The 14,078-nt window shown below is 38.4% G+C and overlaps 1 protein-coding gene across 2 annotated transcripts in view; it reads right to left on the bottom strand.

Moving 5' to 3' along the window:
• SHANK2 (SH3 and multiple ankyrin repeat domains 2) overlaps window positions 1-14,078 on the bottom strand; it is a 315,799-nt gene that overhangs the window by 158,158 nt on the left and 143,563 nt on the right. For both annotated transcript variants that reach the window (XM_009637056.2, XM_035892635.1), the window contains one exon: window positions 1,070-1,145. In XM_009637056.2, the coding sequence (XP_009635351.1) occupies window positions 1,070-1,145 (76 nt within the window). The remainder of the gene's footprint in view (window positions 1-1,069; window positions 1,146-14,078) is intronic.

The raw sequence follows: 14,078 nt of genomic DNA, 5'->3' as shown, positions 1-14,078 counted from the left end.
TCAAGTGACTTCAGATTTACATATTTTTCAAATATTTATAGGCTGTATGCAGTAAGCAATCAGCAGGCCTCGTGCCTTTCAGAGCTCCACACGCTGACTGTCAGGAAGAGGGAAGGACATCTTGGGTATCCAAACTACTTCAGCTGACTTGAATTCCACTCTCCCTCCCCAAATTGTTTAACTGACATAGAACTACACATGACCCTCAGAACAAGGATGAAGATCACATAATAGAAATAACAGTTATATTTTCTTTTTTTTTTTTTTAAATAGTGTGCTACATGAAACTCTGCCATCATTGCTTTACACATTTCAGAATTGTTTTCCTACAAAAAAAGGTGTTTTCATTGAAAACTAAAAAAAAAAACCTCAAGCTGCAATTAGACAGTCAGGAAAAAAGCATAATGATTCCAATATGCCACCACAATTTTCTCAAGAAGACACCAACAGCTAACTGAGGTTCTATGCTTTAAAAAATCCTCCATTCTACCAGAAGTTGGCTGTAAGTCCAATGCATATGCATGTGGGAGAAGATCCTGCTTAAAAATCAGGAATACTCAGCAGAAACTGCAAATAAATAATCTAATTTCTGATTTCTAAATTCCTCATTTCTAACAGCCTAATTTCTACTTCGGATCTAAGATACCATTCAGAACAACAAATCACAAATTTATGTTTTGGTTTTCTTGTCAGCAAGTACAATTCTGTGAACAGACACAAAAGGCCTGATCTTGTGAAGTATCCAACAACTTAAGTGGTCCTTAACAGTAGAAGCAGCTGTAACATATTGCTTCTGTGAAGTGCCAACCTCTTTCAGACCTCTTTCACCGCTCATGAAAACAAAATAGTGATACTCATTACTTCACTACTCACTATTTTTGTAGACCCATCCCATATGAAAAAAGTAAGCTGAGATAAAAAACAATTTAGATGTAGAATGATCTCTTGAGAAGCTCTGTTTAGTAATCTGCTTTCCTCTTCCCCTCAAAAGACTAAACCAAAAGTAACAATTAAATAAAACCCAGAAAGGTTTTGTAAACAGATTGCGATCAGAAAGAAAAATTCTTACCTTGAAGCATCAAAGCTGTCATAGGATCCAACTGTGTAGTGTCTAAACAGTTTCTTTGTTCTATCTGTTCGTGTTTCTGCACAAAGAAAAGAGAACTTTTAATAATACTCCTGTATTTCTTAATCAAGGTCTGTGCTAATTTGCAATTTCAAAGCAGATTTTCTGCTATACATCAATAAAAGAAAACTTACAGTACTTCACAGAATCACAGAGTGGTTGAGGTTGGAAGGGACCTCTGGAGGTCACCTTGTCCAACCCCCCTGTTCAAGCCCGGCCACCCACAGCCAGGTGCCCAGGACCTTGTTCAGACAGCTTTTCAATATCCCTAGTGAAGAAGATTCCACAACCTCCCTGGGCAACCTGTGCCAGTGCTCGGTCACCCTCACAGTAAAAAAGTGTTTCCTTACGTTCCCTTACAGTGAATTAACACGGTTTCAAGATGTTTAGAAAAAATTTTGACTTCGTAGTTGAGACATTCTTTTATCATACCATACACTTCAAGTGAGTAAGGAGAACTTCTTGTAGGTCATATATCATATCATTCACAAGTTTTAATGTTCCACCCACATTCTCAACAGCACAACCTTTCAAGTCCAATCTTTGGTTCTTTTATAGCTTGGACTAAGAGGCAAAATACAAGAAGAAAAAAAAGAAGAAAAACCAGCAACGTACTTTGGTAGGTCGGAAAAATAGCCAAAAGAATGCAAACCATTTTTGTTTAAACACACACACATGCACACAAAACTGGAGCTATTTCTGTAATTTTATTAGGCATATGGAGAATGAGATAGGGTAAAAGTAGCTGCCCACATTCATTGCTATCAATCAAATCTCACAGGAAATAGTGCTATGAAACTTGTACTACCATTATATAGCAAAAGCAAGCAATCCAAACAACTGGGGATATGGGGTGACACGAAAAAGAAAGAAACCCCATATCTGGGAAACATGAAGAACAAAGGAATAAGATACAGCAATACATCTACTAAAAAAGGCATTTAAAACCTCAAGTACATTACAATTTCATATTTATGCCTTTTCTTAAGAAAAAAAATAAAAATCCATCCTACTGAAGCAGCTCCCACATCTACTGGTTGTAGCGTTAAATCAACCTATAGGACTATGAACTTCATGTTCACAAGTATTTCTACAACTCACCAATATTAACACTGGTTTAGTATGGGTATAAGTACTTAGTTTAGAACCGTATCTATAGAACGTCAGACAACAGAGTTAAACATCTCTCCTCCTCTAGGACTGGAAAGATACTCTCTCATTTATTGCTTTTAATGGGTACCTACAGGAGCACCAGTAATTCAAGCACGTGGGACAGATGCAGAAGCTCCTCCAACACTTGGTTGCTTCAGTTTACACAGCAAACAGAGCATCACTTAAAAAGGCTTTCACTGAAAGGCTATCACTACATATATATATATATACACACACTTCTGGGGAAGGCCAGTAGAGGAGGTAGGTAATTCATTGTCACTTTCTTCTCCAGAATGATAGGAAAACGCACACAAACGTACTTCCAAAGAGGTATTCAAATAAAGTAAAACTTTAACAAAAAAGAGCGTAAGGAGCCTTCTCTGGTAGCTTTATGTATTACAATAACTGTTGTTAAAATGAATAATTTTCTGAGTCTTGCTCAGCATTTACCACAATAATATTTTCATTTATTCATTTTTTCTCACATTAATGTCTTTAGTGCAGCCTCTCTTTATATGGCTTCTGCATTCAAGGGAAGATATTTATGCATAAACTGTAGCTTTTGAGACAGGAAAAAGTCTTGCCTAAATACAGCTTGGTCTTCAAATGCAATCACATTAAGTTAGGCTAACAGACATCAAAAATCAAACTGAAAAGTTTCTGGTTTAGCTTGTGACCATGAAAATCTCATCTGCATGGCTGAGGAATTTTTCACTGAAGGACAGCCTGACTCCATCCAAACAGATTTTATTAGTTCTCCAAGCTAGACATAGCCCTCAAGGTACACCATCTCTATGTCACAGCTTCTAAGGATATTAAAAATTACTGTGAGAGGTAGTGCTGTCAGATGACCAAGCACTAGCCTGCAGAGAAAAAAAAAAAAAAAAAACACATCAGCGCAGGATGACAGGCTCTAAACATGGCCAAGGAGCACATTGCAGAAGAAAGTACTGGGAGGCAGACTTTGGGAAGAAGGGTTGACAAAATGCATCTTTCCTTGCTTTAACCAGTACAGCTGACACGTAACTGGATCGTGCCCCCAGCTGGAGACATAAATGCAAATACATACAGAATGCAGAGGAATTACGGCTGAAAATGTACATGCAGGTTGCAGCTGGCTAAAAGAGCAAGCAAGTTATTTCTTCATAGTGGTGCACCAATTTGCAAGATACAAGAAAAGCAGTACAAAGAAAAATCAGAAATATATACAATTATAGAATTTTTTGTGGAGATTAGCCAGTGTCCTTCCCATAGGATGGTCAAAGAGGGAGAAAATCCCTATTGTAATATGAATCCTACTTGATAGCTTTGGATAGGCTTATTTTATCCCTTTGTCATTCACCTACAACCTATATTTTCTGCCAAAGAGGCCTTACTTTTATCCCAGGCTCCAGCTTATCCAGGCAGTCCCTTAACACACACATACCCCCCCCCCCCCCCCCTTCTTTCTGGAACTCCCAAAAAGGACACAACTTGCCCCAGGACTCACCTAGCACCTACCCAGACACAACCAAAGCTCATCCAGCCAGCACGTTAGCTGCGGGGCTAGAGGACAACATGTTGCCTTTCTCCGAATAAGAGCTGCAAGTGTAGTGAGCAGCAATGGTACCCAAGGCTACACGACAGCTGCTCAAAGAGATTTGGCTTTGAAGTAGCTCACTGTATGACTCTACCTCTTCATGTGCTGTAAGGCGTTCAGTGAATTTTATGGGTCATGCCTTTGTTGCTAAGTTTACAATTTTAGCTTCAGAATCCAATGCCCTGCTGTGATGTGGAATAAAGTGACCTGCATGAATTGCAGTCTGTTCCCCATTGAGCAACGTTCTTTTTCACACTATCTGAAAAATCAGATTAATATCAAGAGATATAATAAGAAGAAACACAGAAAAGCATAAACCTGGATTCCACTTAGAAGTTCAGCACTGACCTGTCTTCAGAAGTCACTTATAAATAATTGAACGAAGTATGATGAAGAATATTTTGGAAATCTTCAAGCCACTGCTTTAGCCATAAGGAGCCAGATGTTTCTTCTGCAGAAACTATTTTCTATAGCATGATATTTTGGTGCTATTAACAAATACGAAGTGGGTGGGAGGAACGGAAAGGCGCAGTAAGACAGAGAGCTTTGTTCAGCTTCTTGGTACTGCAAAGCCAGCATTCTTCAGCTGCAGCTTGTAGCTGCTCTCTGTCTCTCCCACCCCTCTACTTTCCCCACTTCTTTGTGTGCAGTCGTATTCACAGGGATTATTTGGGAAGCCATTAGCCTTACACATCCCTGAACTCCAGGTGGAGTGGTATGTTTCCCAGGTTGCTGTGTAAGTTCTTTAACTATCCTCTTTCCCTAACCTCGGACTCAGATTCCAGTCCGTCCTATTACGCAGCATAAGCACAGACATCCAAAACAGGGTGAAGGATCAGGATCTGTCATCATATTGAACTGGATACTGAAAAAAAAAAAGGAAAATAAAAAAGGTTCTCTTCTCTAATTTGACTAAAGAATACAAAGAACCTATAGGCAATTGTTTAACAAATGTTTTTCTGAATTCAAGCCATATATAGCATAATAGCACTCTCATAGATATAACAGCACCAAGGGGTTAATCTAGGTTTAACTGGATTTTTACCCATTCTCATATCCCCAGGTTTTCTGAAGACCAGCACTTTTAATCAGAGTGCTTTGGAGCAAGTTAGGACCACCTAAGACTAATAACCTTATCATCATTTATGGGGTCCTTACCTACAGAATCCTTTGAGGATTTCATTTTATTCTTGGTTGCAGACAGATTAGAAAGACTAGCAAGAAGATATGGACAAGAAGGTCTAGAAAAACGCTGTTTAGCAGTGTATATATTACTGCATAATTACTGAGAACATCTCTAATCACAGATGAAAAATCTTTGCATCACATGGGATCAGTTCAGAAGTTATTCTAGGAGGTAGAACAAAACGCCAGTGTTTGCAAAAATGGTATAGCTTTCTTTGCATTGAAAAAAGAAAGGAACATTGGCATATCATTTGAAATGTCTAGATTTCTTGAGAAGCCCATATTTTACTAGAGTTACTCCATTGTGTTTTTTCCTAATATCTATAGTTGGTTAGAAGACTTTCTCTCTCCAGGCCTTCATCCATCTCTAGGTTACAGCAATAGGACGTACCTGGGCATGAAGCACCAAGACAAAGGTCACAGCTAAGAACTCTGTTCTCACAGTACTGCACTGCTCATCACAGAGTAAAACCCATTTATGTGAAAAGGAAGGCTCCTTCTACAGCTGCTGAAACTATTTCCATTAGAACACAACATCACCATAAAGCTCCCCACTTTCCCCTAAAAAAGAAAACAGGGGGAAAAAAAACCCAAACCAACCAACCCAAATCCAAAAACCTATGAGGTTTTATTCACATCAATTAATATGCTATCTAGGAGCAATGTAAGTCCTGCTATGATGAGAGCCATAGGAGAGTCTGCAAAGAACAAAAAAATATGACATGTTTTTTTCTGGTCTGTTCTCCACTGAAGCCAATGGAGTTGCAGTAGAAATAAACTGTTTGCACGTGCAATAGTGGTAATACAAATAATAAAGCCCTAGCTGTTTCTTTATTAGAATAATTTATTGTTGCAGACATTTCAGTAAGCAACAGACACAAACCCTGCCATACCAGAATGTAATTTATAGGGTTCGAAGAAAGGTGAACATTGAGACGATGCAGGTGAAAAACATTTTCTCCTTTTCTTCTTCCAACTTAGGAGGAGTGCTAGCCTTCCTCAACGGAGAAATATGTATATGGCTTCCCTGTAGCTTCACTGTGTGAGTCTCATAACTGACCACAGGACTCCAACAGTGCCTGCAGACATTATCAAAAGCTGAAAAAATCACTGACGGGAAAAGCAAGAAATAAAATTTGGACTCTAACCCACAAAGACAGATAATGCCGTTCCTGCTCTTTTATTTGTAGTAGATTGCTTACATATTTGATGTGGTTTGGAAGAGGAAAGAACTAGGGGGAAAAAATCCCAAAGCAACTGTCTTCATTCCTTTTATTCTTCCTCCTGCTCTTTGCAGGGTATTTCGGCGGCCGTGTTTCCTAGGAAACTGTGAGGGGCCGCTCTGCTAGTGGGTATGTTGTCAGACTGCTTGCCAGCACCCTGGGAAGGGTTTAGAGTGATCGACACGTCCATAGGATGAACAAAGGAAATTAAAGTCTAATAGCCTAATTTACATGTGATATTGGAGAGGCAACACGGAGCAGCAGATACCCTCCAAATATTACTGATGGTTAAAGGTAAGGTCAGGTTATATTGCTACTCCAACCTAGTTATGGCATTTGTTATGCTAGCAGAATTTCAGATATGGTTTCAATCTGTTCTAAGCCAATTTCCAGCACGAAGAAATAATTCTGCACACTAGGAAATGCTTTTTCAACCCAAACATTAAGAAATTATTAAAAAAATACCCCAAAGTCAGAGCCAGAGTCCTTCCCTTTGCTCTTCAGCTGAGTGTAGTAAATTCAACAATTTAGCACCATCCTAAAACATGAAGCTTTTCTTTCTTCCCTCTTCCCCACTGACATCTCTGAGAGATGTTTCATTAATGGAATAGATAGTTACAGAGGTTGTCTGCTAAAAGAGGCTTGGGTACAGCACTCAGCATGCGTCCGATGGAAAGCAATACCCACAGCTGTCGGAAGCTAAGGCTTTCACCATGCACCTTCTCCTTCACACGGAAAAAATGCTTTCACAACTATTTATGTTGAGGTTTAGACCAAAAGCTACTCAAAGCTGAGGAAAGCAGTCTAAAATTCTGTGTTCCTACCAGATACACAGATAATATATAAAGTTAATAGAAGTTGACAATCCAAGTGCACTTGTGCTAGCCATTACCTATATATTTATTTTGCAACAATACAGTGCACCCATGAGCCTTTCCTAAAATTGATCCAATAGTATCACAAAAAATTTTGACCCTACAAAAAAAAAAAACAAGTGGAGAAAAAGTATATGGGTTTAAAAAAGTCACTGTGAAGAGCATTTATTTTTCTATCCCAAGTACACGTGCATTCAAAATATTTGCCACGCTAAATGATGCCAAATCATCTCTATTGCGGAGGAAGCAACGAGCAAAAAGAGGTAGCAGGCTTGTTAATGAAACAGTGCCTCAAAAGAACTAATTAAAGTGGATGTTCTTATGCTAAAACTTGTTTAGCACCTGTTTTCCCCATCTATTAAATAAACTAAGCACATCAGTGCATCACAGGTCCATGCTGCTATGGGATAACCAGTACTAAATTATGTGCTGGTCAAAAAAGTACTATTTTATGTGACCAGGATAGTTAGGACAGACAAAACTTAAGTACACGCTTGCTTCAAACAAAGGCCATAGACTACAAATTGCGCCCACAGTGTTACCATCAAATCACAGCATAACTAAAGCTTTGTAAACATTTGATTTAGATGCTAGTGTAATATAAAGTATATGTGAAACAATGTTTTAAGGAAATCCATGTCACATTTAGCAAGCCAGAAGCATTTTGTGAACTAAAGAGTCACCCCATTCCTTCCTTTCTGTGTGTTGTAAGCATAACCATCACATTTTTACTGATTTAACTCATTATTAGTTCAGTATGCATTGTGCTTTCAAGTAACAGGTGATTTTCTTGATAAGAGACACACTGTGAACTTTTCTCTAGAAACTAATCAAGTTAAAATAAAATAAAAAAAAAAAATCTTCATACCAGATACTGTGTAGTCTCAATAAGGTTTTCAGTAAAGCCTCTCTTTTCCTTATTCCCTTTCCTCCTTAAAAAATGGAGATTCATCAAAACAGGGATTTTCCAGGAAATATGGTACATTAAAATTTTGATAAGTGAGAAGGTTTTTCAGGCCTGTTGTATAATTGTTTCATGTAATAATTCATATTTCTTTCTTTAAGCAGTCTTTTGAGCCATTGAAAAGATTAAATTCAGGGATCCTCCTCCAAATCAAGCAGAGTAGGATCTTGGATTCTAAACTTCTGTACAAAAATGTAAAAATGAGATCAAGAAATAGAAACTGAGTATTTCTCTCTCTATTTGATCATAGGATCTTTTTTAAGAACAGAAGTTGTTGCATTGAAGGGATCAGAGCTGTAGTCCCTCCTATGTCTTTAAAATCTGGACCAGGATTTCCTTCCCTCCCTCCTGAACATTAGTACATATAATTTTGAAGCTGAAACAAATAAGGAATTTGTAAGATTTGTAGGCAATAGACACAAGTACAGCCTGCTTCTGTGAAAGGCGTATTGGAACTCATAAAATTGGAATCTGCAGGTACATACCACCCAAGAATTCAGAAGAAACTACAATTATCTTTTTTGATATCTTTGCAAATCAGAAGTAATAACATTGTGGCTTCATTAAAAGGCATAAACTATGAGGATAAAGAAAAAAGAATCTATAATGAAGGCATTATAAACTGTAAACCCATGAAAACCTTTAATTCATAATTCACTTTTCTTCTTTTTAGGCTTGTAGATGATGTTTTACAATCCCAGTGTTCAGTTGATGTGGAGCTCTCAGCCAATTTTTCTTTCATTTGAAGCTGAGAGATAGCAAATCTTGCGTGGTTTTTGAAGTTTTTCAGATTTGAGATAGGTGTAAAAATGTCTCGAGGCGGAATCCTTGACTGGAATAGCAAATCCTTGGATGTCCCCCTGCCTTTTTTTTTTTCCTTGCTAACTCCTATTTAAAAAAAAAAAAAAAAGAAAAAGGAAGACTGATGCTGATTCCCTCCTGCATCCTTAGAGAAAGATTAGCCAGAATATAGTGAATTAGCTTACTCACAAAGGATGCTGAAATGGCTGATCAATGTAGCGTGTCAGCAAGTTGGTTTGCAAGAGAAACCGTAATAACCGAAATACGCAAGTTAGATCTACTGGAGAGGGAGTTATGGAAGAACGCTGGTTTCCCATGTCATTAGTTTTCCCTCTTAGCTTATCAAAAAGCTCACTTATACCTGAAAAAAACCAGCAAGCCGTCATTGAAACATTTGCTTCTTATTCTCTAAAACTGAATAAGGCTTATGGAGTTGAATAGTGGGAAATCCATATTCTTTTTACAATCTCGTCAGCTATGTATACAATTCTGTTGCTAAAGTTTAAATATGACTGGAAACATAACGTCATCTTCTTGTATTCGCGTCTTATGAAGAAGCAAAGTTATATATGCATTAAAGCCAAGGCAAATCTCCGAGGTAGATTTTATTTCAGCACAAGGTCTTCCCTGTGTTAGGCAAACTGTTGCTCATCTGTTTGCAAGGCAGGCACAGCAGACAGAGTTTATTCTTGCATGGCTCTTCCCTCATTTACAGAGTATTTCCAAAACGTGGCAGTGATCACTTGATCTTTCCCTAAGAAGCTCCTCTGCCAGGCTTCTGCAGGCCTGCATTCCCTCTGCCCCTCCTTTGCAACCCACCTGCAGCAGAACAGGTAATCAGCCAACCACAGATGCTGCAAGGCAGCTTTGTGCCCATAGTCTCAGTTGAAATGGAGGATTAAATTACTCACTTGGTGTCTGGAACAGACACAGACATAGGTCTGGGCAAGGTCATCAAAGGAAATCAGTTGGGAGAGGAAGGGGTTTTTTCTTCCCCCTCTTTGCCCCAAGACTTTTTAGGCTTTATAGACTTTGTTGCTTGTAAAGAAATGTATGTTGACCTGGGCTCAGAGATTCCAGCAACCAAGCATGGAGTTGCTCCATTTGCATGTTTTGATTGTTACAGAAACATGTTATTTTACAAAACCAGGTCCAAAATAAAGCAACTTCAATGCACTTTGCTTAACCCTTTATTGCCAACTGGAAATGTGTAGTGTATACTTATAAAAACCAGGTCTCATTGTTGATTGCAAATAGCTCCAGAACACGTAAATAAAGGCATCTTGTTTTTCCAATTTAGGCAGAACAAAGAAATCTTGATTTGTTGCCTGCTGGCAATATCATCTGTTGCAAATATTATTTACCCTGAAGGTCAGGACAGTTAATTCAATGACAAAGCTCAGGTGCTGAGAGGTTCTAATTCTTTGGAACTGATTTGTGGTTTGCAATGTTTGCAATCGTAACACCTTATTTCATATTTTCCTTCTTTCCTGCAAATATTTTAGTGAATGACTGCAGCATTCTCACTGATAACAGCAGCATAATCCGAAATGAGGGCTGGTAACAAAGGGGAGGAGTCAGGTGAAACTTGGCTTAATAGCATGCTTAATAGCAGGATTTTATTTTTCACACTCAGTAGACGCTAATTTTGCAGTCCCCAACTTGCAATGCTTCTACAACACATGCTTAACTTCATATAAATACTAACTTCCAGTATTTCAGTAGCTGTCATTCATTTTAAGTCAAGAATACACGTCTGTGAGCAGCAAGGGTCGTTTAAGGTCCCAAACCACTCCACTGCACAGAGAAAATATGACAACATGCTTACAGGTGGGAGCAAAGTTGAGACTTTGCAGGACTCATTGTTAGCATGCTAACACAATGTTCAGTTTATCTATATTTCTACTTATGGCCCTAAAAAAAAGAAAAGGGAGGGGGGGCAAACAAAAATCAAACCCCCTCCACCCACAAGGAAGAAGCTTGCTTTAACTCCATGCCCAACCTAAAAACCCAAGGAAAAAACCCCCTAAAAGATATTACTTAGATTTCCTTTTTTTAAAACCTGACATCTCTCTCATTCATTAATGCTCTAGACTTCTCTCGACTGCTAGCAGAATTTTTACTTCTGCTAAAGAGATGAAGTTCTGCAGCCATGAGCCAACACAAAGCCACATGAAACTGGATCAGTACAGTCAACCACTGGGATGGTGCCAGATCCATCTCCACGGTAAGTTTCCTGCAAACATTCAAGAAGTGACAGCACTTTCCCTATTGCAGGTATCCTCAGATGCCACAGAACAAGATCAAAAACAAAACATCAGAAAAGCCTTCTGATTTTGGTCAGTTCTAGTTATTAGAGTCGCAGCTTTGGTATTTATTTTCTGATGAGAAATGCCACTACAGAAACCATTTTAATCAATCAGTTTCATGTGGTTATAAATCTGCCACAAGAACCTGAATAGCAATCTAACAGAAATATTCATTTCAATATTACAGAATAGCAAGTAACAATTTTCAGTGACTTTGCCTTGAATTTACGGAACTCCATTAGAAGTTTGTGAAGGAACTCTGCATTTGCTTCTGTGGCAGGAGTCTAGTCTGCATAACACAGATCATTCCTACCCGAGACATGTTTGCAACCACACAAAGATAACCAACTCATCTGAAGGTCATCCTGCACCCTAAGGTGGAAGGAACAGATGGAGAACTATTTTGGGTTGGGTTAGGAAAAACAGGCCCTGAAAAGCCATTCTTCTATTCAATTTCAAAAACCATTAATTTTCATGTACAGCAAGTTTCAACAAGAGTTATTACAGACTTTTATCATCAATGGTGATACAAATGTTCCCCCTCAATTTCCTCCCTTACGGAAGCCTCATTCAAGTCTAAATCTTTGCCAGCTATATTCAGGATCAATGACCTGTCAAATCCTCTCACTTCAATAATAGATAAAATTTGGAATACATAAGAAGCCATCATCTGCTGTGCGCAGAAGACATGCAATAAGTTCAAGGAACCTCCCCACCATTTTCACGGTAACACTCTTTGACATGCACAGAGGTTTCAAACGTCCTTTTGCCGGGTTCGCAGTTAGCTATCGAATCAAACCACGCATAGTTCTCCTCTTCCTGCCATCAAACAGGCCTCTGACTGCCCTGGCAGGCCAATGGGGATGCTGGGAGAGCATTTTTAATACTTCCTGCTACATCAGCCCTATGGAGAACTCATTTGCCCTGTGCAGAACGTACTGATTTCCCTTACCTTTACCAACGGGCGCTGAAGTCAATGAGCTGGAGCACTCAGTTCTCTGCAATACTTTGGACATTAGTAAAAATGTCTCAAAAAATAACTTTTTCACTCTGTCCTGCATATATAGATTGCGCTTTTTCTTGACCCTCTTCCCAAATCTTGCCAAAGTTAGTCACCTTAATATCATGTAAGGATAGTGTGACAGGTATCTAAACGATTTTAAAATGAAGATGATTTCTAAGAACAAGACAACACTAAGCGCAAATCAAGCAAAAGCCAAAAATTTTAGTCTTCATTCAGTATCTTCTTCTTCCTCTGCTTTGACTGTGCCTACGAGCTTTAGTCTGAATGTCGCTGTGGATAAAATATACCATTTTCAAAACCCAACAGACATACAGAGGAATACTCTGCGACTTCTACTGAAAGGGCCTCAGAATATCTTATAATTTAATAATATTACCTCAGTCAGAGCAAACAAATGGCTCAGATTAGCAGAGCAGAATGTTGCTAAGCAATGTTGTACCAGAGTTTATACAGAACTGGGGAGGGGAAGAGATAGGCGGAACGAGGAGACGCAGATGTGTACAGTTCCCCATTCAACAGGAAGAACTCCTTCCTTGTCACACCACTGAGTGTCTCTAAAACACAAAGCTATCACAACAGCAAAATTACTTAGGAACATCACATCACTTTTAAGGTAACTGGAGGACAAAACTTTATCAACTGAACTTGTGATGCTTTATCGGAATATATGGATACAGCTATATGTAGACATTATAATAATACAAATAATATGATATAACATATAAATGTAACACATAGATACAGTTAGAGATACTTCGTATTGATAGCTGTTAAGTGTCAGTGTCAGGGCACATGCTAATTCGGTTTCAAAAAGTGAACAACTACCACATCTAAAATTATAACTTGAGCATTGATTTGAAAGCCCATGGCTAGAGAACCTACGCTGGTATTCAAAATAGTCAGGATGACCGCAGTTTGAAAGCAGCAACATCTGAAAATATTCCTATGTTTTTAAGAAGCGCAGAAGGTACTTGTCCCTTCAGCATTGTGAAGACAGATAAGAGCAGTAACTTTAAAGAAATACATTTGAAAGTCTATGATCTGTTGCAACCTTAAACACTCCTGGAAATTAATGTTTTCTTAAGAAAACACTAAAAATAAGATTATTAAAGAGATATTATATGTTAGGCAGTGCCTACAGAGAATGTAAGATACTGAGAAAAGCACTACAGTACTGCACAAAGTTTTTAAAAGTAAACATATTTTCCAAGCATGTTACTGACCGAGGTCACTACTCTATATAAAACCTTCCCGTTTCCCCCACCACCACCTCAAAACCCAGACATTCTTCATTAAAGCTATACACAATACCTCCAAAATGAACTCTCTTCTCAGATCTTGACTTTTCAGCCATAGTTTCTAAACAGCTTACTTGAGTTTTGTGTGCTTCTGCATCCTCCTGAAGAAAAACATCCCAGGCATTTAATTTCAAAATGTACTATTTTAACTACATAGAAAAACCCTGAACCTTCTCAAGAAATGTAGGATTTGACAAGTGTTCTAAACTTTTATACAAAATGGAAACAATTCGTACTTTTTAGAGAACAGCAACAACAAAAATCCCAAATCAAGATGACCACAAACAAGAAGTCTTAGTTTACACAACTTATAGGCTGAGGCTCAAAGCCCGCATCCTTTCAGTTCCACACTGTATCAAGAGATTTTTTTTTTCCCCGCTGCAGGTTTCCATGGAAATGCATCAGTCACTAATCTAAGTAAGTGCGGGTGAAGGACGCCTGAAAACCTAGAGCAATTACGCGTGCCATTAGAGGAAAAGAATATGATTCAACCCAGCTATTAGAAATGTGGCAAAGCTATCACTTCTATATATTGTTGTAGT

Source organism: Egretta garzetta, unplaced genomic scaffold (assembly GCF_000687185.1).
Source record: "Egretta garzetta isolate BGI_Z169 unplaced genomic scaffold, ASM68718v1 scaffold454, whole genome shotgun sequence".
NCBI classification, from domain to species: domain Eukaryota; kingdom Metazoa; phylum Chordata; class Aves; order Pelecaniformes; family Ardeidae; genus Egretta; species Egretta garzetta.
Note: the sequence above shows the minus strand (reverse complement) of the source record. Positions and strands in the feature narration are given on the sequence as shown.